At 40.5% G+C, this 26,665-nt stretch overlaps 2 protein-coding genes across 12 annotated transcripts in view; both read left to right on the top strand.

Annotated features, from left to right (window-relative positions):
- Positions 1–7,171: 7,171 nt before the first annotated feature.
- MRPS36 (mitochondrial ribosomal protein S36) lies at positions 7,172–18,241 on the top strand. Its single transcript, XM_058730595.1, has 4 exons — positions 7,172–7,305; positions 15,123–15,186; positions 17,284–17,471; positions 17,989–18,241. The coding sequence occupies exons 1-4, from the start codon at positions 7,264–7,266 to the stop codon at positions 18,004–18,006; spliced, it is 312 nt and encodes a 103-aa protein (XP_058586578.1). The 5' UTR covers positions 7,172–7,263; the 3' UTR covers positions 18,007–18,241.
- A 3,967-nt stretch (positions 18,242–22,208) lies between these two features.
- The window catches only part of CDK7 (cyclin dependent kinase 7), a 93,048-nt gene continuing 88,591 nt past the window's right edge, over positions 22,209–26,665 (top strand). For 2 of the 11 annotated variants that reach the window (XM_058730460.1, XM_058730432.1), the window contains exons 1-2: positions 22,368–22,799; positions 23,132–23,191. In XM_058730460.1, coding sequence (XP_058586443.1) covers positions 22,734–22,799; positions 23,132–23,191 — 126 coding nt within the window. In that variant the 5' untranslated portion in view covers positions 22,368–22,733. Of the gene's footprint in view, positions 22,800–23,131; positions 23,192–26,665 lie in introns of all 11 variants that reach the window. The other 9 variants (XM_058730491.1, XM_058730506.1, XM_058730498.1 and 6 more) reach the window with 8 other exon arrangements.

The raw sequence follows: 26,665 nt of genomic DNA, 5'->3' as shown, positions 1-26,665 counted from the left end.
GCAAATAAAGCACCTCAACCTTGAAAAATAAAACAAAAAAATATCCAGAGTGTAACTGTTGTGGTTGTTGTAGAGTAATTGTGACTTTTTATAAAACAAAACAAAACTAAAAACCGTTCATTTATTTATTTTGAGAGAGAAGCAAGCAGGGGAGGGGCAGAGAAAGAGGGAGAGAGAATCCTAAGCAGGCTCCTCGGTATCAGCATGGAACCTGACATGGGACTTGATTCTACAAATGGTGAGATCATGACGTGAGCCAAAATCAGATGCTCAAACTACTGAGCCAGCTGGGAGCCCCAAGTGTGACTCTTTGTTTTGTTTTGTTTTGTTTTAATGTTTATTTATGAGAGAGAGAGAGAATGAGTGGGGGTGGGGCAGAGAGAGAGAGAGAGACAGACACAGAATCTGAACAAGGTTCCAGGCTCTGAGCTGTCAGCACAGATTCCAATGTGGGGCTCGAATTCACGAGCCATGAGATCATGACCTAGGTCAAAGTTGAACGCTCAACTGACAGAGCCACCCAGGCATCCCCCAATTGTGACTTTTTAAATTTTGTATTTCTATATCATGCATTACTTTTATAAGTTAAATAATAAAAAGAGCAAATGCTACTTTGTATTATTAAAAAATAAAACTTGCTGGGGCACCTGGCTGGCTCTTAGTAGAGCATGCGGCTCTTGGTCTTGGGGTCATGAGTTAAAGCCCCACATTAGTTGTAAAGATTACTAAAAAGCATGTAAATAAACTTATAAAAAATAGAACTTGGCCTCTTGTATAGCATCTCATTCCTTTTGTTTTTTTTGAAAGAGTGGGGGGAGGGGCAGAGAGAAAGAATCCAAGCAGGCTCTGCAATGTCAGCATGGAGCCTGATGCAGGGCTGGAACTCACAAACCACAAGATCATGGCCCAGGCTGAAATCAAGAATCAGACTCTCAAGTCACTGAGCTACCCAGGTGCCCCCCATTCCATTTTTTGAAAACTCTAATTGAGGGGCACCTGGGTGGCTTAGTTGGCTAAGTGACGATTTTGGCTCAAGTTATAGTTTTCTTATGGAAAAGCATTATTCTGGAAAATGCCTTCCTGAAACAAAGACTTATCATCATCTGAAAAACTTTCTTTATTTTCCTGGGATTTTATTATCCTGTGTGTTCGCTTCCAAAGTCCAACTCTGAGAGAGAAATTTCATTAGTCAGTTTTTCCTGAAGTGCTGAATTGTAACAAACATTGATAACGCTCTTAGGTCCATAGTTTGATCGCTAGATGACATGAGGAACATTCACTATATGAAACATTCCATGGTTTATGTGACCAAGCGAAATTGCAGAAGCACATTTAAAGTTTCTACTTAGAAGTGTACGGTATTTCCACCAAGGCTCTCTTCATGCCAGACATCACTGAGACAGGAAAGTATACTCCCACAGCAAGGGAGCGCTAGGTTTCAGAGCTGGGGGTAGAAAATGGGTATCTGCTGGAAAGAGTACAGTCTACCACAGTTTGCCATCTTGGTCTTAAATATTAACTTTCCTTGTGCATGTAAAAGGAACAACGTTGCCCAAGGAAATAAAGTTAATAGTGTCATCCAGTCATAACAGTTTCCAAGTTCAGGATCTCTTGATAGTCTTTCCCATCAGGTCCAGATGTGACTTTTCATGATCTGGAGATCCATAAACTGAAAAGACAAATTCTTTTGTTTCGCACAGTCAGCAAACAATAGTGGACAAGGTTGGCAATTCTGAAATCCTGCTTGGCAAATGATAAGGAGGTGCTCCTTCCTAAGGAGAGGGAACATGTTTTGATTAGGCTTTTGTGCTGCTCAATGGAAGAAGTTCCTTTCTTGACTCTGCCCTTTGCTATGTTCTCCCTTTGCATTACTAACATTGGCCATATCTGAAGAGGGCATTAGAGGGTGTCCTGAACAGCTTTCTCAGTTGGGGATTCAAATATTTTACATCTCTGAGTCTTTAAATTTGGACCAGTGGTTTTTTGTGTGTGTGTGTGTGTGTTTTTTTTTTAAGTTTTTTTATTTTGAGAGAGAGCAAGTTGGGTAGGAGCAGAGAGAGGGAGAGACAGAGAGTCCCAAGGAGGCTCTGCACTGTCTGAGCAGAGCCCAATGGGGGCTCGTACTCACAAAGTGTTAGATCATGACCTGAACCGAAGTCAGACTCTTAACCGACTGAGCCACCCAGGTACCCAGTGCTTTGGTTAATGTAGATTTTAAATGTGGTTGGTGGTGGTCATAGTTGTTTTGGTTGGTTGGTTGATCCATGTTAAAGATCAGCAAACTGTGGCTTACCAGCTGCCTGTTTTTGTAAATAAAGTTTTATTGGAACAAAGCTATGCCCATAGATTTTCATATTATCTCTGGTTGTTTTCCCTCTACACTGGCTTAATAATTGAATTGAACTGAGTAGCTGCAAGAGATTATATGTCTGGCACCCTATTTTTCTTACAGTCAACTGACTTAAAGAAACCTGTTGACTTGTAGACCATTTCTATTATGATTTGTCTGATTGCTTCCGAGTAGTTTATGTAGCTTGTTTGACCTCTGTATTCCTTTAAACTAAAACTTAGATCTGCTTTACTAAATGTAGTTTCAATTTTTTTGTAGTTTCAAACTTTAAAAAAAAAATTTTTAATGTTTTCATTTTTTTTTAATTTTTTTTTTTAACGTTTATTTATTTTTGAGACAGAGAGAGACAGAGCATGAATGGGGAAGGGTCAGAGAGAGGGAGACACAGAATCTGAAACAGGCTCCAGGCTCTGAGCTGTCAGCACAGAGCCTGACGTGGGGCTCGAACTCACGGACCGCGAGATCATGACCTGAGCCAAAGTCGGACGCTTAACCGACTGAGCCACCCAGGCGCCCCTTCATTTATTTTTGAGACAGAGAGAGACAGAGCATGAGCAGGGGAGGGGCAGAGAGAGAGGGAGACACAGAATCTGAAGCAGGCTCCAGGCTCTGAGCTGTCAGCACAGAGCCCAACGCGGGGCTCAAACTCGCAGACCATGAGATCATGACCTGAGCTGAAGTTGGATGCTTAACCAACTGAGCCACCCAGGCATCCCTCAAACTTTTTTATCAAGAAAAATTACAGTTGTGACTAGGTACTTCATATTGCATTACATCAGAAGGCTGTTATTCATGGTTTTGCCTAAGAGATCTACAGCCAATATCAGGAACAGGGTTTACCGTACAAGAAAGGAGTCAAAAGCCCAGAGATAGTAACGTTAAGAACATACATAATACAAGGGAGACCTGGATGGTTCAGTCAGTTGAGCATCCAACTCTTGATATCAGCTGAGGTAGTGATCTTGCAGTCATGAGGTTGAGCCCTGTGTTAGCTCCACGTGCAGGTCATGAGGCCTGCTTGGGATTCTCTGTCTCCCTCTCTCTCTCTGCTCCTCCCCTGCTCACACTTGCTCTCTCTCTCTCTCTCTCAAAATAAATAAACCTAAAAAAAAAAAAAAAGGAAGAAGAATACATAATACAAGAAGTAGAATCAGTTGGTGTGCTCCGAGTCCATGAAAATAGTCAAATAATAGAATTGAGGGTGTAGACAAAAATCAGAGAGTCTGAATGGGGTAAGTAATCTTATGATCTGATTACAGATCTGATGGTGGCTGATAGAAACCGAGCGGCAGTAGGAAGAGAAGACAGGATTTGGGGGTTAAGGCAATTTGCTCCCTTCACTTTAACTTCTTTTATCATCTTCATCCTAGAATTAATCCAGAAGGGAGCTGGATGAGAATTCTGTGAAGGAGTATGAATGTCAACACTTAGAAATGAATCCACAGTAGGGGGCGCCTGGGTGGCTCAGTCAGTTAAGTGTTCAACTTCAGCTCAGGTCAGGATCTCATGTTTCCTGGGGTTCGAGCCCCACCTCCTGCTTTGAATCCTATGTCTCTCTCTCTCTCTCTGCCCCTCCCCCGCTTGCATTCTGTCTCTCTCCCCAAAATAAATAAACATTAAAAAAATTGGGGCGCCTGGGTGGCGCAGTCAGTTAAGCATCCGACTTCGGCTCAGGTCACGATCTCACAGTCTGTGAGTTCGAGCCCGCGTCGGGCTCTGGGCTGATGGCTCGGAGCCTGGAGCCTGCTTCCGATTCTGTGTCTCCCTCTCTCTCTGCCCCTCCCCCGTTCATGCTCTGTCTCTCTCTGTCTCAAAAATAAATAAAAAAACCTTAAAAAAATTTTTTTAAATAATAAAAATAAATAAATGAGCCCACATTAGAGAAATGTCATTATTTTCCTGACTCCCCCAAACAAAATCCATACCAATGTGACCATTAATTTGCACTGCATTTGACATTTTCTGAATTTGTCACCAAGTATTCCCAGGAAACTGTTGTGTATGTGAGGAGTTGGAAAGTTTATTTTTTTAATGTTTATTTCTGAGAGAGAGCACAAGTGGGGGAGGAGTAGAGAGGGAGGGAGACATAGAATCCAAAGGAGACTCCAGACTCGGAGCTGTTAGTGCAGAGCCTGATGCAGGGCTTAAACCCCTGAGCCATGAGATCACAACCTCGGCCAAAGTTGGATGCCCATCCAACTGAGCTACCCAGGTGCCCTGGAAAGTTTATTTTTAAAACTTTTTTTTAAATAAAAATTTTTAATGTTTTATTTATTTATTTACTTATTTATTCATTTAGAGAGCATGAGCAGGGAGGGGCAGAGAGGGAGACACAATCTGAAGCAGACTCCAGGCCCCAAACTGTCAGCACAGAGCCCAATGCGGGGTTCAGACCCACAAACCATGAGATAATGACCTGAGCTGAAGTCGACGCTTAACTGACAGAGCCACCCAGGTGCCCCTAGAAAGTTTATTTTTTAATGAAGGCTCTAAATCATGGCACTTCTTTGTCCATATTCATTTCTTAAACACAGTCATAAAGGAAAATGAAAAATGTTTATTTATAAAAGTAACCCAGAAAGTCTGTGCCTTTTAAATGACTTCAGAATGAGAATCTGATGTAGATATTTACATAGAAACTTGCTTTTTCTCTCTGTACTAGAAATCTAAGCTTCTGCTGCTTTTGAGCTTTCTACCTGTATTGAGGTCATTGACAAAGTTGTAAGATAGTTAAAGTGTACAACATGATTTGATATACATCGTGAAGAGATTCCCACAGTTGGGTTAACACATTACCCCACATATTTACCTTTTTTTTTTTTTTTTTTTTTTTTTTGATGAGAACATTTGAAGTTCTACTTAGCAAATTTCAGTTACACAATACAGTATTACCTACTATAGTCACCACTTTTGAGCTTTAAGAACACATTATCTGGTTTCATCAGTGGTGACTTAAAACAATTTTTTAACATAAAGTTTATTTGTTTTGAGAGAGAGGGAGAGAATCCCAAGCAGGCTCCACACTGTCAGTGCAGACCCTGATGTAGGGCTCCATCTCACAAACCATGAGATCATGACCTGAGCCAAAGTCAAGACATGGATGCGTAAACAACTGAGCCACCCAGGTGCCCCAAAACAAATTTTTTTTGGCCTAGGCTTTATTTTTATTTTTATTGGATTTAGGTTCACTGCAAAATTGAGAGAAAGTAGAGTTCCTATATACTTACTGCTCCTACACATTCACAGCCTTACCCACTAACACCATTCCTTCTAGCCTGGTATGTTTGTTACAACTAAACCTATATTAACATGTCATTATCCCTCAAAGGTGGTACATTGTATGGATTTTAACATGTATAATGACACATACTTACATTACGGTATCATAGAAGAGTTTCACTGTCCTAAAAACCATTGTGCTCTGCCTATTTGTCCCTGGCAATCAATTATCCTGTTACTGTCTCCATAATTTTGCCTTTTCCAAAATGTCATATAGTTGGAGTCATTCAGTATGTAAGTTTTCAAATACCATCTTTTGCTCCCACCAATGATGTGTGTGAGTGCCTCTTTTCCTACAGCCGCCCCAGAATGTGTTACCCAAATTATGTATGTTGACCAGTTGGATGGGTGAAACTAGTGTTTCAGCATAGTTTAAATTTTATTAGAAGGGCCCATTTTGGCGCTTGGTAAAGTATTTTTTTTTAAATTTTTTTTAACGTTTATTTATTTTTGAGACAGAGAGAGACACAGCATGCACGGGGGAGGGGCAGAGAGAGAGAGGGAGACACAGAATCGGAAGCAAGCTCCAGGCTCTGAGCCATCAGCCCAGAGCCCGACGCGAGGCTCGAACTCATGGATTGCGAGATCGTGACCTGAGCTGAAGTTGGACGCTTAACCGACTGAGCCACCCAGGCGCCCCGGTAAATATTTTTAAAACTCTTCCCAGATTCAGAAGCTGCCAACCTAGGTCATCAAAACAATTTTGTCACTGTATTTGAAGTTCTTTATGGCTACATTACCTACAAAATTATGTTAAATGGTCACAACATATTGTGTATCAGAAATTAGAACAACATAAAAATTAATGTTCACAAAATTTCATGTAATTTTGAGGGAATGATATTGAAGAGTTATGTTTAGTCGGTTAAGTGTCTGACTAAGGCTCAGGTCATGGTATCACTGCTGGTGGGTTCAAGCCCACCCCTCCACGGCTGGTGGGGATCTGTGCTGACAGCTCAGAACCTGGAGCTGCTTTGGATTCTGTCTCCTTCTCTCTCTGCCCCTCCCCTGCTCATACTCTGTCTCTCTCTCTCTCTCTCTGAAAAATTAAAAAAAAATTAAAAAAGAAAAATGAACTTTTTAGTTCTCATACTGGAATCAGGCAGCAGTTTAATATCAGGACTAATGGCAGAGAAAACAAGACCGTATCAAGTAACGCCAGTAAGGCAGAGAGTAAGAGGTAGCCTTGTATAGACATCGAAATGCCTACTCTTTCTGAGCTTGCCAGTAACTCCTAAGTTTAAGGAACTAGTTAGTTTTAGGATGCCACATGACTTTGTATTACCTATTTGGTTTCAGACTAAATTTTGGATTCTACTTAAAATAGAAACTGGCTATCTGGAAAGGAAATGGCCCTAGTTTACTCATGAGCTGATCAGCAAAACAAACGCAACATCACAAACCTTCGCGGGCAAAACAAAACAATGGAAAGCACGTGGGGCAGGTCCTAGGCGTGAATTGAGGCGGGGCGGGTCGGCGCCCAGCGTGGGCTGGCTACGCAGAGGAAGAGGATCCGGCGCGAGCGCACGCTCGCCCCTCCTCCATGACGCCACAGGCAGGCCCCGCCCCCAGCTGCCCAGGTCTGTTATTTCTGCGGCTAGCCAGCGCCCCGGAAGCTGCCCCATCTCGGGGTCATGATGGGCAGCAAGATGGCGTCTGCCAGCAGGGTCGTTCAGGTAAGGAAATTTGGTCACTTTTCCGCACCGTGGGCGGTAGGGATGGTGCTGATTATAGCAAAGGCGCTGGGAAGAAAAGGCGGTGGCGGAGGCTGCGCGGTGACCGCGGCCCTGGGTAGGGCCAGCGGCACCGCCCAAGGATATGTGTGAAAATTGGACCTAGAACCCAATGAGTCGGGCAATGAGCCGGAGACCAAAGCTGAGGGTTCGAGCCAGGCCGCGGGAGTGCTGTGTATGAGCACGTAGGCAAAGAGCTGCTGCGCGGTCCCTGGACTGTATCCTGCCAGGACCTCAGTAGCCCTCTTAGAGGAGTCTGCGGGCTAGGCTGCCCTGGCAATAGTTTCGGCCAATCGGCGTCTAGTATTGTCTGTGGTGTCCCGCATCAACCAATCGGAAGGAAGGCGGTAACGGCGCGTGGAAGGAAGCGAACGGTGCATCTGACCCAGTGTCCCTTCAAGGTCTTGGGAATGGCCAGAGAACTGGCCCCGCGGGCGGAGTCCTCACCCCAGGCGTATTCTCCCTCACCAATCCGAGCGTCTGGTTACAGGCTGGATGGGGACAATTGGAGGGGGGGGGGGGGGAAATATATATTATTTAAGTTTGTTTGTAATAACATGTTTTGTTGTTACCCAAGTTTTTTGTTTTGTTTTGTTTTGTTTTTTGCCCTGAGTTTGTATTGGTAGCTAGAGGAACTTTGTTAATCCACACATCAATAAGTAACTCCTGGTAGCTTTTGTATTTGCTTCTTCAGTTGTGATCGCTAACTTAAATAGGACAGGTAAAGTTGATATATAAAGGGACACAACCTCCACTTTTGTGGCTGTTGTACACAATCTCTTTTAAATTCTGGAAGTGTACTGTATGGTTTTTAACTTTGATATAAGCAGTGCATTTCCCTTTGTACAAATACATGTCTTAAAAAGACCTTTTCTTAAAGTTGTTTCAGTCGAAAAGATAATCTTAGATCCTAGCCTTTGGTCCCATTGCATAATGATTCTATTACTCATTCAGTAGGTAGATATTAAGCATTAACTAATTAAAGGTAATATGAGGATTAGGAGAACATTGGACAAAGGACTGGTTGGTATCCGTAATGTATACCCATACATCTTCATAATACATAGCTCAATTTTAAAATGGGTTAAAAAGTTGAAATGGCACAAAAGAAGATACACAAGTCTGTGAAAAGATGTTGAACTTCATTGCTTACCAGGAAAATACAAATTAAAACCAGGAAGTACTACTACATCTACCAAAATTATTCAAAGTTTAAAAACTGTCAGTATCAAAAGTACTGATGACAGTGTGAAGCACCTGAAACTCTCATCCATTGTTGTTAGGGGTATAAATGGAATAGCCACTCTGGAAAACTTTTGTTAGTCTCCAGTAATTAAATATAGCTTCCCTATGATGCAGTTTTACTTATAGGTTTTTACCCAAGAGAAATGAGTGTGTATACCTACAAAGAGACTTAGATAAAAATGTCTGTAGCCACTTTATGCCATAATGACCCCCAAACCAGAAAAAAATCCAAATGTCCATTAGGAGGATAAACAGATTGTGGTAGATTTGTTAAAATGGAATAGTACACAGTAATGAACTACTAACTACTGATAAGGAAGAAAAAAAGATACTGTGAGATGCGCAGTAAGGAATGGTCTGTCTTCCTCTAACAGAGCTGCAAAGACTTGTACTCATATTCATAATACAAAGTGGTTTTTGCTAACATTATGCAATAATTACATATAACCTTAGCAAAATTTATTGAGTATTTCTGTCTCAGGTCTGTACTCAGTGCTGAGACTATAGCACCAACAAGCCAGACATAGTGCCTCCATAGAACTTAGAATTTGGCTCTTAATTCATACCTTAAAGAAAGAGTAGTATTTCAGCAAACTGGCACAAACTGATGGGAATTCATAAGGCATGGTGTCAATATTAAGTAGAGAAATTTGGCTCGACTATAAGGTATTCAGAAATAATTTTAGTAGAATAAGTTATAGGGGCACCTGGGTGGCTCAAACTTTCTCTCACAGGCAAATCCCTGGTTCCTCCAAACATCGCTGTAAATATATGTACTCATTTGCTGAGTCCTACAATAGATTCAAAATGGTTTCAAAATTGCTATATTTATACAGCTACCAACACCAACATATTAAGTAAAAAGTTCAAGTTTTCTTAGGACTGTATTTATTATTATCATTGCCTTTAGATGAAAGTACAGAGTATAAGTACTATGAAAGTTATTTGGATTAGTTCCTTTTTTCCGCCCTTAGTTATGTTACCCAACTGATACACAGGTAGAATTGCTTCTTTGGGGGTGCCTGGGTGGCCCAGTCGGTTAAGTGCCGACTTTGGCTCAGGTCGTGGTCTCAAGGTTCGTGAGTCTGAGCCTCACATCAGACTCACTGACAGTGTGGAACCTGCTTTGGATCCTCTATCTCCCTCTCTCTCCGCCTGTCTTCTGCACGCACACCTGTGCACACACACTCTCTCTCTCCCTCAAAATAAACATTTAAAAAAAAGGAATTGCTTCTTTGTGTTTACATTTAGAGTCTAAAAATTTTTTTAATGTTTGTTTATTTTTGAGAGAGAGAGGAAAAGTGAGTGGGGCAGGGACAGAGAGAGGGAGACAGGATCTGAAGTGGTTCTGTGCTGACAGCAGAGAGCCTGATGTGGGGCTCGAACTCTCAAAGCGTGAGATCATGACTGGAGCCAAAGTCAGACACTTAACCAATTGAGCCATCCACATGCCCCTACATTTAGAATTCAAAAGCAAATTTTGGGGCGCCTCCATGGCTCAGTCATTTGAGCGTCCAGCTTTGGCTCAGGTCATGATCTCATGGTTCATGAGTTTGAACCCCATGTCTCTGTGCTGACAGCTGAGCCTGGAGCCTGCTTCAGATTCTGTGTCTCCCTCTCTCCCTCTCCAATTCACGCTCTGTCTCTGTCTCTCTCTCTTTCACAAATGAATAAACATTTAAAAAAATTTTTTGTTTAAGTAAATATTGAGGTGTCTGGGTGGCTCAGTCAGTTAAACGTCCAGTTCTTGATCTCAGCTCAAGTGTTGATCTCAGGGTCGTGGGTTCAGGCTCTGCACTGAGCATGAAGCCTACTTAAAAAAAATTTTTTTTTTAATTTAAAATAAATAAAAAGCAGATTTTGAGAGAGGAAAATTTGAGCATAAGTTAAGTATTAGATGATATTAAAGAATTATTTTTAATTTATTGTGGTAAAATGTGTAGAGATTATGGTTTGACAAAAATCTTTTTATGTTAGTGATACATATGGAAGGTATTAACAGGTTAGAGGAGAGGGTTGGGATTTGTTTAATGGAGGAAGGGGTGATGAATTAAGATGGTCTCTATTGCTGTTGAAATTGTGTAATGTGTTTATCAGGGTTTATTTCATTTTTGTTTATTAGGGTTTATTACAGTACTGGCTCTACTCATATATTTAGGAAAATGCCTTTTAAAAAAGGGGACACCAGGGGCACCTAGCAGCTCAGTCAGTTAAGCATCCAGTTCTTGATTTCAGTTCAGGTTGTGATCTTGCAGTTCATGGGTTTGAGCCCCAAGTCTGGCTCTGTGTCCACATTGAGTAGATTGCTCGGGATTCTCTTCTCTCCCTCTCTCTGCTGCTCCCCTGCTTTCTCTTACGCATGTGCTCTGTCCCAAAATTAATAAATAAACTTAAAAAAAAAAAAAAAAACAAAGAGGACACCAGTCTGGCAATTTAATCTATAAGGGCATATTATGTCATATTTTTAAGTGTGCGTAAGCATTGTTGAAATGGATTTTTCTCTCTTGTGTATGTATCATTGTTTAAGTGTGTGTATACATACTCCCATACCTATACAGTTAGTCCTGTCTTACAAATGGTCTCTGTTCACATTTGGCAAATGTTTCCTCAACATTTACTGCATACCTGGCAGTACTGCAGAAGTGCTAGTTCTCTGACTCTGCCTTTTGCAGGAGATTAGCTGTCCTCTAATCATTGGCTCATTGATCTAGGAACAGAAAAGTACTTCAGAATACCTGGAGTAAAAGATGCAGAAGACAGAGGTGAGAAGTGAGGCTGGAGAGGGAGGGAGAGGCAGATCAGGATGGGCCTAGTGAATGCCAAATATGAGCTTGAAGTTTATCCTGAAAGCTGTTGAACATTTTTAAAGCTTTTAAATGGGGTGTTGATAGCATATGGATAGAACATTCTTTGAAGAAGATTGGCTATGAAAAGGAAGAAATAGTTACTAGAGGGAGAATTGGGTTTCATTTTTGTTTTGTTTTGAGAGAGAGAATGTGTGTGAGCAGAGAAGAGAGAGAGGGAGAATCCTAAGCAGTCTTCTTGCCCAGCATGGAGCCAGACATGGGGCTCAGTCTCACAGATTGACACACAGTGTGACATTAGAGTTTTGTTTTTTACCATTAGACTTGACTGTGAACTTATGCTGAGGGAGACAACTCTATTCCAGCATTTTCTCACAGGAGCACAATTATAGTGGGGTTTTCAGGCCAGTCCCAACAAGCCTATTTATTTCCATATTCATATGAAATGTATATTATGTAGTGGGGTGCCTGGGTGGCTCAGTTGGTTGGGTGTCCTACTTTGGCTCAGGTCATGATCTCACAGTTCGTGAGTTCAACCCCCACATCAGGCTCTGTGCTGACAGCTCAGAGCCTGGAGCCTGCTTCAGCTTCTTTGTCTCCCTCTCTCTCTGCCCCTCTCCTGCTCTCACTCTGTCTCTCTCTAAAAAATAAACAAACATTAAAAAAATTTTTTTTAATGTATTATATAGTACATATATACAAATATTTTGGAGATAAACATACAGCTCAATATCACTAGTTACAGAGCAACTTCTAGATTACTTTAGTTGAAAATAGTACTGTTCATTAGAGTCTTAGCATTGTATATTCAGAAAGTTTCATGCTGAAAGGTCCATTTAAGTTTCTCTCTAGCAGGGGTGCCTAGGTGGCTCAGTTAAGCATCTGACTTTGATTTCGGCTCAGATCATGATCTCTTGGTTTGTGAGATTGAGCCCCACATCAGGCTGTGGACTGATAGCACAGGAGGGCCTGCTTGGGATTCTCTCTGTCCCTCCCATGCTCGTGCACTCTCTCTTTCTCAAAATAAACAAACTTAAAATAGAAAGTTCCTCTATAGCATTATCTAGAATTCTAGGGGTAAAACAGCAATAACCTGCAAATATCTGGGTTTTTTATTAATTTAATTTAATTTAATTTTTTAAATTTACACACAAGTTAGCATATAGTGCAACAATGATCTCAGGGGTAGATTCTTTAATGCTCCTTACCCATTTAGCCCATCCCCCCTCCCACAACCCTTCCAGTAACCCTCTGTTTGTTCTCCATATTTAAGAGTATCTTATGTTTCATTCCCCTCCCTGTTTTTATATTATTTTTGCTTCCCTTCCCTTGTGTTCATCTGTTTTGTATCATAAATTCCTCATATTAATGAAGTCATATGATACTTGTCTTTCTCTGACTAATTTCGCTTAGCATAATGCCCTCTAGTTTCATCCATGTAGTTGCAAATGGCAAGATCTCATTCTTTTTGATTGCCGAGTAATAGTCTGTTGTATATATATATACCACATCTTCTTCACCCATTCATCGATGGACATTTGGGCTCTTTCCATACTTTGGCTATTGTTGATAGTGCCGCTACAAACACGGGTGCATGTGCCCCTTTGAAACAGCGTACCTGTATCCCTTGGATAAATGCATACTAGTGCAGTTGCTGGATCATAGGGTAGTTCTATTTTTAATTTTTTGAGGAACTTCCATACTGTTTTTTCTTTTTTTTAGATGGGACTTTTTTTAAAAAAAAATTTTTTAATGCTTATTTATTTTTGACAGAGAGAGAGAGAGAGAGACAGCATGAGTGGGGAAGGGGCAGAGAGGGAGGGAGACACAGAATCCGAAGCAGACTCCAGGCTCTGAGCTGTCAGCACAGAGCCCGACACGGGGCTCAAACTCACAGACCGCGAGATCATGACCTGAGTCGAAGTCGGACGCTCAACTGACTGAGCCACCCAGGAGCCCCAAGGAGTCTCCAAACTGTTTTCCAGAGTGGCTGCACCAGTTTGCATTCCCACCAGCAGTGCAAAAGAGATCTTCTCTCCACATCCTCGCCAACATCTGTTGTTGCCTGAGTTGTTAACGTTAGCCCTTCTGACGGGTGTGAGGTGGTATCTCGTTGTTTTGATTTATATTTCCCTGATGATGAGTGATGTTGAGCATTTTTTCATGTGTCAGTTGGCCATCTGGGTGTCTTCTCTGGTGAAGTGTCTGTTCATGTCTTTTGCGCATTTCTTCACTGGATGATTTGTTTTTTGGGTGTTGAGTTTGATAAGTTCTTTATAGATTTTGGATACTAACCCTTTATCTGATATATCATTTGCAAATATCTTCTTCCATTCTGTTGGTTGCCTTTTTTTAGTTTTGCTGATTGTTTCCTTCTCTGTGCAGAAGCTTTTTATTTTGATGAGGTCTCAGTAGTTCATTTTTGCTTTTGTTTCCCTTGCCTCCAGTGACATGGTGAGTAAGAAGTTGCTGAGGCCAAGATCAAAGAGGTTTTTGCCTGCTTTCTCCTCGAGGATTTTGATGGCTTCCTGTCTTACATTTAGGTCTTTCATCCATTTTTGAGTTTATTTTTGTGTATGGTGTAAGAAAGTGGTCCAGGTTTATTTTTCTGCCTGAGTGAACTCAGGCAGAAACTCTATGTGTCTCTCTCTCTCTCTCTCTCTCTCTCTCTCTCTCTCTCTCAAAAAATAAACATTAAAATAAATTACAGTAAATGAATGAATAAATAAAAATATTCGCAAATATGTGTTTCTGTGGGTTTAGAAAAAAGACTAAAAGGGCCAACAAATGTTTAATCTGGTTTTTGTGGGTTTGGGGATTATAGACTGTGTTTTCTTATTTGTGGCTTTTCACCATTTCTTCCAAAATTTTTACACAGAGCATGTGTTACTTTATAGTTGGAAAAAGCTTTTTTTAAATTTTCTTTCTTTCTTTCTTTCTTTCTTTCTTTCTTTCTTTCTTTCTTTCTCTCTCTCTCTCTCTCTCTCTCTCTCTCTCTCTCTCTCTCTCTCTCTCTTTCCTTCCTTCCTTCCTTCTTTCTTTCTTTCTTTCTTTCTTTCTTTCTTTCTTTCTTTCTTTCTTTCTTTCTTTCTTTCAAGTTTATTTATTTACTTAGCTGATGAGCAGGGGAGGGGTAGAGAGAGAGGGAGAGAGGGAATCCCAAGCAAGCTCTAGGCTGTCTGCACACGATCCCAGGAACTGTGAGATCATGACCTGAGCCAAAATCAAGAGTCGGACACTCAACTGACTGAGCCACCTAGTCACCCTAAATTAGCTAATTTTCAATATGCTTTTTATCCTGTTCTGCACTGCTAGATAATTGGCCGTGGTAGGAAAACAACATTCAATACAAGTCAGGACACTTCTAATTCTTACCCAGCAGCAGGGTAATATATGTCATACAACATAAAATCTGTGTCATCTTTTTTCATAGGGTTGTTTTGAGGTCAGTTGGTAGTATAGTAAAATGTCTTCTAATGTGTAAAGTCCAAAGGTATTATGAAGAGTAGATAAGATAAATTAAAAGTTCATAGACCAGCTTTCCTAGTTGGGGAAGAGTAAAATAGTAATATTCAAGTTGCTGTCAAATATTAAGTTATTTTGTTTTAACAAAGGTATCTATGAAGTTCAGTACATTGTTTTTTTTATAGAGTTAATGAGTTTAGTGCTTCATCTTTTTTTTTTTTTCCATATATTTTATTTTTCCTTTAGGTAGTCAAGCCACATACTCCATTAATAAGGTTCCCTGACAGAAGAGACAATCCTAAACCCAATGGTAAGTTGTGTTTTAGACTTTTTAAAAATTAGGTACAGATATATTTATACGTGAATATTCTATTATAGGCATTATTTCACATTTTAAATCAGAGAGACCATTATAGCTTAGATCAAAACAGTTTATTAAGTTGCACATGCAGAAATTAACTTCTTATTACCTCCATTTAAAAAGGTAGTGACTCAATAGAACATGTCTTTGAACTTTTTTTAAGAGTTTATTTTGAAGTAATCTCTACACCCACTGTGGGGCTTGAACTCACAACCCTGAGATCAAGAGTCGCGTGCTACACCAACTGAACCAGCCAGGCACCCCTGTCTCTGAATTTTTTTTTTTTTTAATGTTTATTTATTTTTGAGACAGAGAGAGACAGAGCATGAACAGGGGAGGGGCAGAGAGAGAGAGGGAGACAGAATCCAAAGCGGGCTCCAGGCTCTGAGCTGTCAGCACAGAGCCGGACGCGGGGCTCGAATTCACAGACTGCGAGATCATGACCTGAGCCAAAGTTGGACGCTTAACCGACGGAGCCACCCAGGCGCCCCGTCTCTGAATTTTTAATGATACTGTGATTATACAGGGAAATTTTTGTTCTTTGTTTTCTTCTGTCCTTTATTTAAAAGATTCTCTCGTGCTTACTTTGGAGAGGTTGTGAGGCACAGTAGCCATTCTTTTTTTTTAAATTTTTTTTTTAATGTTTATTTATTTTTGAGACAGAGGGAGACAGAGCATGAATGGGGGAGGGTCACAGAGAGAGGGAGACACAGAATCTGAAACAGGCTTCAGGCTCTGAGCGTCAGCACAGAGCCCGACGCGGGGCTCGAACCCACGGACCGCGAGACCATGACCTGAGCCGAAGTCAGACGCTCAACTGACCGAGCCACCCAGGCACCCCCACAGTAGCCATTCTTATATTTTTCTCCCAGCTAACCTTTTCTTTCATTGACTGATATATTCATTCAGTCAGTAGATACAGACTGCCTTAGACCTGAGCAATCATTGATTATAAAGTAATTGAAGATTCTGAACAAGTCCTGTTTTCCCCTTATCCCTCACTTTTAGCAAATCCTTTGTCTCTGTTGTTTTTAATTAATTCCAGTATAGTTAACTTACAATGTACAATGTATTCAACAATTCTATGCATTACTCATTGATCATTATGATTGTCCCTGTTTTTATTATAAGATATTTAATCTTTAATTCAGGGAGGAGTGGAAGAAGTTTTATAGGGATATTTTTAATTTAACTTATTGTAACTTTTTTTTTTAATGTTTATTCATTTTTGAGAGAGAGAGACAGAGTGTGAGTGGGGGAGGGGCAGAGTGAGAAGGAGACAAAGAATCAAAGTAGGCTCCAGGCTCCTAGCTGTCAGCACAGAGCTCAACACAGGGCTCGAACCCATGAACCGTAGGATCATGACCTGAGCGGATTTTGTAGGTTTAACCGACTTAGCCACCCAGATGCCCCTAACTTATTGTAACTCTTAAAGAATTAAGATATAGGTGATAAAGGGGGCACCTGAGTGGCTCAGTCAATTACGTGTCTGACTTCAGCTCAGGTCATGATCTCACAGTTCATGATCTCGAGCCCCACATCGGGCTCTCTGATATCAGCTCAGACCCCACTTCAGATCCTCTGTCCCCTCTCTCTCTGCCCCTCCCCTGCTCATGCACACCCCCCTACAAAATATATAAACATTAAAAAATATATAGGTGAATAAAGAAGTATAAAGGTATTGAGAAAACTTCTCTTCATATACCAACTTTCTTATTCCCTATTAGATTACCTGTAAACACCACCATATGACAAAACTTAAGTGTGTAGATTATTCATATGGGTTATACTCTACTACCTAGAAATTTTATTATTTTATAAACTTGTTCAGTTTAGTAATTCATTAACTTAAAGCTTCTTCCTTATTTGTTTTAAAAAGAACTTTTTGAAATTATTTATAGCTACCCAATTTATAGCTACTCAATAATACATTTTAGAATTATACCCAGCATTTGAAGAATGACTTGATTACTCAATAATAGATCATTCAAAATAGTTTTTTAAGACACCTGAGCAATTTATTTCTCTAATTACATTTTTTTTCAGTATCAGAAGTTTTGAGATCAGCAGGACTACCATCTCACTCTTCTTCAATTTCACAGCATTCTAAGGGAAGTAAATCACCAGATTTGCTGATGCATCAGGGTCCTCCAGACACTGCAGAAATAATAAAAACTTTACCTCAGAAATACAGAAGGAAGCTTGTGTCTCAAGAAGAAATGGAATTTATCCAAGTATGTCATCGCTCTTTATCATAGTACTGTGCAAAACACCTGAACATTTTTGGCTTTTGGAATTTCATATGCTTGTTCTTTCCATTCCTTGTCACAGTGGGTCCATAGCTAAGACCAAGATAGTCAGGTAGGACAGGGTTATGAGAAATAAACCATGTACAAGCCCTCAGTAAAAGTACCTGAAGGAATATATATGTAGAAGTATAATATGTTAAGTAGCAATAGCTATAACCACATGAAAAAAAGCTCAGTAGAGTCCTTGGTAATTTTTCAATGTGAAGGGCTTATGAGGCCAAGAAATTTGAGCATCACCAATCAAGGTCAACCTTGAGTTCCTTCCTGATCAGAAATTGTTTACAACATTGATACAAGTGCCTAAGAGCAATGAAAAACCGAAATTGTTATTGAACACCTGATGATCATTTGCTTAAAATGGTGTAAATTTATATAATGTCCATGAAAAGATTTCTTCTGTAAATTTAAACCTAATCTTTTTGCTTTATTTTTTCCTTTTCAGCGTGGAGGTCCAGAATAATCACTGACCGTGTGGCTGCTGTTTGCCATCAAAGGAATAGTCTTTACAATAAAGGACTTCCAAAGTGGCACATGAGAAGCTACATTAAACAACTTGAATAAATATTCTGTTAAAAAAAATGAAATAGAAAATTTAGATGGACACTTGTATCTCCTAATATATGTATGTTGGTCAGCTTCTCCACAAGCTTACCTAATTGTTGATATACTTATTAAAGTATACGTTTTTAAATGTAGCCTATTAATTTACTCTTGATTATCAAGTATTATCAGTGTTGAGCTATTAAAAGCACACAATATCTAGTATACTGTCATAGGTTTCCCATAATTTCACTTTTGTTTCAGTTTCCTTCCTTCTTTCCTTCCTTCCTTCCTTCCTTCCTTCCTTCCTTCCTTCCTTCCTTCCTCCCTTCCTCCCTCCCTCCCCTCCCCTCCCCTCCCCTCCCCTCCCTCCCCTCTCCAGCACATACGTAACTGGGGGAGTGGCAGAGGGAGAGAATCTTCAGCAGGCTCCAAGCTCAGTGTGGAGCCTGATGTGGGGCTCAGTCTCATGACCATGAAATCATGACCTGAGCCGAAATCAAGAGTCAGAAGTTTAACCTACTGAGCCACCCATGCGCCCCTCAGTTTCTTTTTAAGACATGGAAAGATTTATCAGATAGAATTGCTGCTTTTGGGAAGTGATTTTCCTGAAGTTGGATGAGGATCAGTGAAAGAATGACTCCATTATTTGTTCTTAATTTTCTTTATATTTTTCCATTCACAAAATTACTGGAGTATAACTAGTTTAAAAACCATATCCTACACTAAATAATAAAAATACAGCCAAGGTAAAACACGTGACTTTGTGGTAGTAAAACTGGGAGTTAATACAAAAGATTATTTGTAACCTACATTCGGAAGAAAATGAATATAACATAGAAACATATAACATTGAGTAGAAACTGCAACTTACTATGTTATTAGGGGTGTTAAGAAAGTCTTATTCTTTGATTTATTTTACTGTTTTGTCATCATGTGTGCAAATTCTGATAACCACCAACTTTCTCAAACTTAATGTCTGAAAGCCTCTTAAAATCGACCTAGATATTTACCTTATTAAGGCAATTTATGAAACTTTAATAAGGTCTTACAATGCCAAGGGTATGTATTATTGTGAAACTAAAGCCTCACAAAGCTAAATAAATTTTCTTCCATACCTTGAATGATTTCTAGAATGTGCTTTAAAGAAGTCATCCTTAATAGTAAGGGTAGCTAGTGGGCAATAGACCGAGTCAAATTGTTGAGTATCACTCAGTTGCCTGCCAATTAAGCTTTACTTTTTCTTTTTACTATTCCAGGGTTGTGGCCTAATATAAATATTGCCCATCTCAATTATCAAATATGAGACTGGTATTTGGTGGTAGCAATAAGCTATTCTGGTGATTCATAACATGATTCATGATTTTTTTTTTAAACCTGTTTGGAAAGTTTTGTTAAAAAATATCACCATTCTCTTTTTTCTCTCTGTAATTTTTTCATTTCAGTAAAAGGAAGCCAAGGACAATTTTTTTTTTGCTTTCAGAAACAGAGTGGGTTCAAGTAATGAAGAGTGATTTGTATACTACTGTGGGCCAGCAGTCAGGAACCCCATACTAGAACTGTCTGAAGTTCACCTTACTACAGATCCTACCATGAAAGTTGCAGTGAAAAAATAGATCACTTTTATAGAATCTTTGAACACAAGTATGACAAAAAGGCATATTCAGTGGGAGTTGGTGTCACAGGATGAGTTTCCAACAAAGATAGTATAGAAAGAATTCTGGCTTAGCTTTAAATAGCCTGTATTTTCATTTCAGAGTGAAGCACTTAAAATGTGTAACCATCAGCAAATTGCTGAATTTGTTCAAGTTTTTCAGTTTTCCTCTCCAATACTATACAGTGTGATAGGCGGGATCACAGTAGTGTATTATGTATTACTTTGTAGCAATTGAAAACTTAATGACTAAACACCCAAAATGTGGCTAAAAACAACAATAATCACTTAATAGCTCATGGTTTCTCTGGGTCTGGAATTCTGGACCGTTTGGTTTGGCAGTTGTGCTCAGTGTCTCTCATGAGGCTGCAATCAGATGCCAGAGAGGACTGCGGTTATCTGGAAGCTTGACTGGGGTTAGATTATCTACCTCCAGTGGCTCATTCACGTGGCTGGCAAGTTGATGCTGGCTGTTGGCGGGAGGCCCCAGTTCTTTCCCACATAGGCCTCTTCACAGGGCTACCTGATTGAATTCATGATACGGTGGCTGACTTACCCCAGAGCAAATGATCTATGCTTGCAAGGCAGGCAGAGCAATGCCTTTTATGATCCAGACTGAAAAGTTACAACACTCACTTCTGTCATATTCTACAGGTCACACAGAACAGCCTGTTTCACTGTCAGAGGAGACTGCACAAGCGCATTGATACAGAATGGAAGATTCATTGGGGCCATCATGAAAGCTGGCTATTGCTAATGGGTGCAAGTGCTTTCTAAACTGTATAATGCTACACAGATGACAAAAGGTATTTTATGCATACAGTGACCTAATGAACCCAGAATATGACCTAAACAACTGCCTTTTTACCCTACTTAAAATGTCCCCAGATAGGAATTAACTTGTCAACAGCATAGTATAATGTGATCATCAATTCATATGTCATGATATACTTTGGAGCCTCTAGCCTCACAGGTGTATCATCACATTTAGCTCACTACTTAGCTTATTGCTACTACAAGTGAGGTTAAATTACTATTAAAGTGAGGGAACTTTGAGGGAACTTTAAATTCTGTGATTCCCATATATTATTAGGTATGACTTGACACAATTAAGAGACAATGGTAAAGATGGTGTGTTTGTGTAACGTATGAGAAGTTTGCCTATGAACATATCAGAGCTCAATAAAAACCCAAGTGACAAAGAGCTGGAAGGTGACCAGTAATAGTTACGCAATGACAAACAGCACTGTCAGACCCTATTCTAAGGGTTTTGGAAATGTGAAGTCATTTAAGACTTGCAGCAACCCAATGAATAGTTGGAAACTAGGAACCAAAAGGTAAATACTTTGCCCAAGTAATAAATCTAGTGATTGAATATTTGTGGGGCCAGTACTCAAATGCAGGCAGTCTAGATCCAGAGCAAGAACTCAACCTTTACATTACCTTGACTAAATTATGAGTGTTGGTATTCTGCCTTTTTCAACTCTGAATATTCGCAACTCTTAGAAACAACAAATGCTCCAGCTCAAAACCTTGGAATTACTGTTTTGTTTTTCCTCCCCCCACAACCCATATCCAGTCTGTCAGTAAATCTTATTGGCTAGAAGCCAAAATGATACCACCTTACGTAGCTTACTGCAATAATTCTTTCACAGGCCTTGATTTTTTTCTTGCCCCTTTAAGTCTATACTGCTGTCAGTGTAAAGGGCCATAGTGAACTTTAAAACAATCAGATCACATTACTTTGCTGAAAACTCTACAGTGGCTTTTTTTTTTTTTTTTTGGCAGTGTCTTTTCAGTGATGTCTTTTAACACCTATTTAAATTTTTTTTTTTAACCTTTGTTTTCATTTCTGAGACAGAGAGAGACAGAGTATGAATGGGGGAGAGTCAGAGAGAGGGAGACACAGAATCTAAAACAGGCTCCAGGCTCTGAGCTGTCAGCACAGAGCCCGACGCGGGGCTCGAACTCACGGACTGAGAGATCACGACCTGAGCCGAAGTCGGAAGCTTAACCCACTGAGCCACCCAGGCGCCCCTTTTAACACCTATTTAAAACTGCAAGCCCTACTATATCCCTTTTCCTGCTTTATTATCTCTATAGGACTGAATTCTGTGTACCATATTTTATCTCCTTCCATTGGAAAGCATGGTTCCTTGTCCTTTTCCCTCCAGATTTCTCAGAGCCTGGCACATAGCACTCAATATACATTCGCTGAATAGTGAATTAATGTGTTGAAAACTTGTGCGAATCAAGGTTGAGTACTGCTCACAGTTAATAAGCACCTACTATGTCTAAACTTTCTGGATATCTGATTTACTCTTCAAAACCATTTTTGATGTATCCTATTTCCATTCTACAAAGTAGAAAACCGATGATCAGATGTCTGTTCCACAGTACAAAATTCTTCAGCTGACTTGGAATTTTTTCTCCCGGTAGTGCTTCTTTACAAAGGACTGAAGTAAGAACGCCACTTGGCCAGCCCTAAGGAACTGGGTTCTCTTCTAAGTAACCTGAGATTGCGATGCTAGGCGTCCATAGCAACCGTGGCGCCCTGACGCCCTTGCGCAATTACCAGAAAGCGAGATTCGGAATAAAGAGGTCAAGCCTTCCACACTCATACATTAAGCACCGAACTCAGAACATCGTAGCAGAACGCTGACCTGTCTCCGGTAGTGAAGGAAATATCTAACTTAAAACCGTAACAGGGTTACAGTCACCACCTAAAACATTCCGCTTCCGGGACCAGGAGGCTGTGGCGAGCCGCGGCGCCGACTACGCGGAAACGCCAACAGGCCTGACTCGTGCAGCTTCCGTAGGGGAAGCTCTGGCCGGACTTAGCAGCATCAGCTCAAACCGGAAGTAGGGGCGGAGCTAGTAAAGCGTCGGCTCCCCGTCAACGGAAGTGGTTGTTGGAGGCTCTAAAGTAGCTTTAAATTCCTGCTGTCTCGGGAGCTCGCCCTTTACAGTTGGAGTCGGGTTTCGTGCGACGGATGGCGGTGGACGTGAAGTCGCGAGCAAAGCGTTATGAAAAACTGGACTTCCTCGGGGAGGGACAGGTGAGGTTCCCGGGCGGGATTCGGGGGGACCTGAGCCGAGAGCGCGGAGCCGCCTGACACACTCGCACGTTTTCTGGTGGAAGTCAGAGGACTGGCCTGGCTTCTTCTTTTTGGGCGAGTCTGCCCGTATGTGTACCCTAGAGGAGAGCTCCCGAGTGGTCCTCCCTTTCTGAAGAATAGACTGGAACGGGCTGTTTATCACCTCACCACGTTTCAAGCAGCCGCGCATCTTCAACAGCCGTGGGGTGTTTGCTTCTCCAGATCTGAAAAAGTGACAAGGCAAACACAAAAGAGCTCCCACGAACTTAGATTGTTTCTGCTTTTCTCTCTAGTTTGCCACGGTTTACAAGGCCAGAGACAAGAACACCAACCAAATTGTCGCCATTAAGAAAGTGAGTTACTGTCTGTTATTTTTCCTGGAGTCTCTGAGCATATCTGTGTGTGTGAGCTCTTGCATGGGCTTTTTACTACTCTTGACCGTACTCTGCTCATGAGGAGTTATTTATGTCATTTTCGGGGAAGGTAGAATTTATTAGTATTTTGTGTTCCAAGATGGAATTCGGTTGAACTAGTTTTTTGTTGTTGTTCCATTAGTTGAAATAAAGAGGAAGCTGTATGTTACGTTTGCTTTTTAAACTCAGACGTGGGTAAGGGGGACAAGGACTCATCTGTTGGGTCCTTAGAACTATTTTAATATCCTTATCTTCCCAGGTCACCGTTTCTGCCACACCTGCATCCATTTTGTGCATCGTCTGTATTTTCTTTTTTTTTTTTTTTTATTAAGTTTATTTTGAGAGGGGGAGGAGGGGCAGAGAGAGGGGGAAAAAGAATCTCAAGTAGACTCTGTACTGTCAGCAGATTCGAACTCACAAAGCGTGTGATCATGACCTGAGCCACAATCAAGTCCTACAGCTTAATGGTCTGAACCGCCCCCGCCCCCCGCCAGGCGCCCCTCATCTGTATTTTCTGTGTACAGATTTTCCATGTAAGGCTTTTACGAGCATTATCATTATCATTTTAAAAAATTATTTTTGTAGCTTTTTGACTTGGATTCATTCAAGAAACTTCAGTCATATTTAGCTTATTTTCTACATGTCAGGCACTTTCATGTTTTTTTCTTTTAGTCTTCAAAATAGCCATGTGAAATAAAGTATCCCTATATAATACTTGAGATACCTGAGCTAAGAAAGATTAACTCGTCAAGCTGACACAGATCCTAACTGATAAAACTAGAATTTCAATCCAGGTGTTTTGATGCCAGGTTGCGTGTTCTTTCCTGTGCTACTGAAATCAGTAACTCTCTGAAAGAGAGGCTGTTGTCACATTTCAGGGCCTGTTGGGGGAGGTGATCTCCACCTTCTTATTGTTCCTGTTGCTGTTTGAATCTGTTTCTCATTCAAAATTCCTAACTCCTTTGAAGCATATCCCCCTGATTCATTTAATGCCTGACTTCCTATCTCCCTTTGCACAGTTATTTTTGCTATTTTTGTCTTTTCACTTTTTCTGGCTTCTCTCCGCTTCATTTCCCAATTTATGTTCTGTAATCCAGCACTGTAGCTATTCCTGTGTAAAAGCCTAATCTATTCTGACCCTTTCTGAAGTTATGTTTTTATTTCTACCTGTGGTTCACTATATTCTAGCCCCACTGACCTTTCTGTCCCTTGAACACATTAAATTCAGTTCGTTCCCAGGATCATTGCAGCATCATATGCTACCTTCTGGTTAGCATATTTTTCCTCTAAAACTTGGCATGACTGATTGCTAATCTTGAAAACTCACTCACATGTCTGTTCCACATAGAGGCCTTCACTGGTCACCCTTGTCTTCTTTGCCATATTTCTCTGTTATCTTCATAACATTTATCAAAATCTGAAGTCCTCTTATCTGTCAACTTATTGTGTGTCTACTTCCACTCAAATAATACTTTGGTCTGTTGCCAGTAGTTTTGTAGACATTTATTAAAAATGTATTAACCTGGGGTGCCTGGGTGGCTCAGTCACTTAAGCGTCCAACTTCAGCTTAGGTCATGATCTCATGGTTTGTGCGTTTGAACCCCTGTGGGCTCTCTGCTGTCAGTGCAGAACCTGCTTTGGATCGTCTTTCTCTCTCTCTCTCTCTCTCTCTCTCTCTCTCTCTCTCTCTCTCTGATGCTCCCGTGCTCACGCATACATGCTCTCTCTCAAAAATAAAATAAGACATTAAAAACTATAAATAAAAAATAAAAATGATTAACCAGACTGATATAATTCCTTTAGTGTTAGTGTATTGAGTTCTGTAGTTGTCTGAAAATCCTAGTGGGGTTTGTTTCGTTCGGGGTTTTTTTTGCTTGTTTTTAACGTAAGTTAGGATTTAAAATCCATCCTGTTTCTCTTTGATAGACTTTTACCCCTTGACGGTGACTCACAGTGGAATCTTCTTTTATTTATTATTATTTCTTTAATTTTGAGAGAGAGAGAGAGCGAGAGAGCAAGGGAGAGGGGCAGTGGGAGAGAGAGAGAGAGAAAATGTCTTATGCAGGCTCCACTCTCAGTGTGGAGCCCGATGCAGGACTCGATTCCACTACATTGGGATAAAGACCTGAGCCAAAATCAAGAGTCAGATGCTCAACCGACTGGGCCACCCAGGTGCCCCGTACATTTATTTTTTTAATATCATGTTTAAGTAATTTCTGCCAGCCAGTAAGTATAAGGCTTGACTCACCATCCCAGGATCAGGAGTTACATGCTTTTCCTACTGAACCAGCCAGGTGCTCCTTTACATTTAATTTTTATTTCCAATAATACATCTTTGTGGTTTTAAAATAAAAGGCCAAGGCTTTTTAAGGTGCTTGACTCTTCTAGCCCTGTTTTTCACTCCTTGGAGCAATCACTTTCAACTCCTATAATTTGCCTCTGGTATTTACTTTTTTTTTTTTTTTTAATGTTTATTTATTTTTGATAAAAGAGAGCGAGAGAGACAGAGTGCAAGTAGGGGAGAGGCAGAGAGAGAGTGAGACACAGAATCCGAATCAGGCTCCAGGCTCTGAGCTGTCAGCCCAGAGCCTGACGCTGGCTCAAACCCACAAACCACGAGATCATGACCTGAACCAAAGTTGGATGCTTAACCAACCGAGCCACCCGGGGGCCCCAAAATTCGCTTCTTTTTAAGCAATCTCTACACCCAACTTGGGGCTTGAACTCACAACCCTGAGATCAAGAGTCACATGTTCCACCTATTGAGCCAGCCAGGCACCCCTTTCTGGTATTTACTTATTTCTGTTTCATTAAATAATTTGCTTACATCGTTATTTCTTGAGACCCCCCCCCCTCCCCCAAACCTCGTTTTAGGCATTCTTTCTGCTATAGATTTGATGTTTTTGGACCTTCCCCTCCCAACACTCAAAATTTTTACTCGTTCATTTACTAACATTTGTGCTTAATTTTACAAAAAATGAATATTCTGTATTCTTTCACCTATTGTATCTTGGACTTTTAAGATGTCATAGAGGTAAGTGGAATATTTAATTTCTACTGAAATTTATAAAATAGCATTGGTCTCTACCTCATCTTTTTAAACAGACCATACTGAATTTATGTTTCCCAATTTATTTAACCAATCCTGTATTAGTGGCCTTTTGGAGTATTTTGTTTACTTGCTGGCTGGCTGCCTGCCTAACCCCCCATATATAAATTTTCTTTAGCAGTTTGTTTTTCTGATTCAGCATTATTTCTGAAATCTTCTACATGGATACTGTAGATCTGGTTTATTTATGATCATTGGTGATTAGATTTCATCATATGACTACAGTAAAATTTGCCCATCCAAATTCTTGTTGATAAACATTTAGGCTGTTTTGTTGTCTTTATGTTTTCCCTTAAAATAGCCCT

The sequence above is a fragment of the Neofelis nebulosa genome, chromosome 1 (genome assembly GCF_028018385.1).
Source record: "Neofelis nebulosa isolate mNeoNeb1 chromosome 1, mNeoNeb1.pri, whole genome shotgun sequence".
NCBI classification, from domain to species: Eukaryota; Metazoa; Chordata; class Mammalia; order Carnivora; family Felidae; genus Neofelis; species Neofelis nebulosa.
This window is presented reverse-complemented; position numbering and strand designations above follow the sequence as displayed.

Excerpts from the sequence above, each read along its gene's own strand:
- MRPS36 (XM_058730595.1), top strand. The coding sequence starts at position 7,264 with ATGATGGGCAGCAAGATGGCGTCTGCCAGCAGGGTCGTTCAG. Across the intron at positions 7,306-15,122 it reads CTGCCAGCAGGGTCGTTCAG|GTAGTCAAGCCACATACTCC; the intron begins GTAAGGAAATTT and ends TTTTTCCTTTAG. Across the intron at positions 15,187-17,283 it reads AGACAATCCTAAACCCAATG|TATCAGAAGTTTTGAGATCA; the intron begins GTAAGTTGTGTT and ends ATTTTTTTTCAG.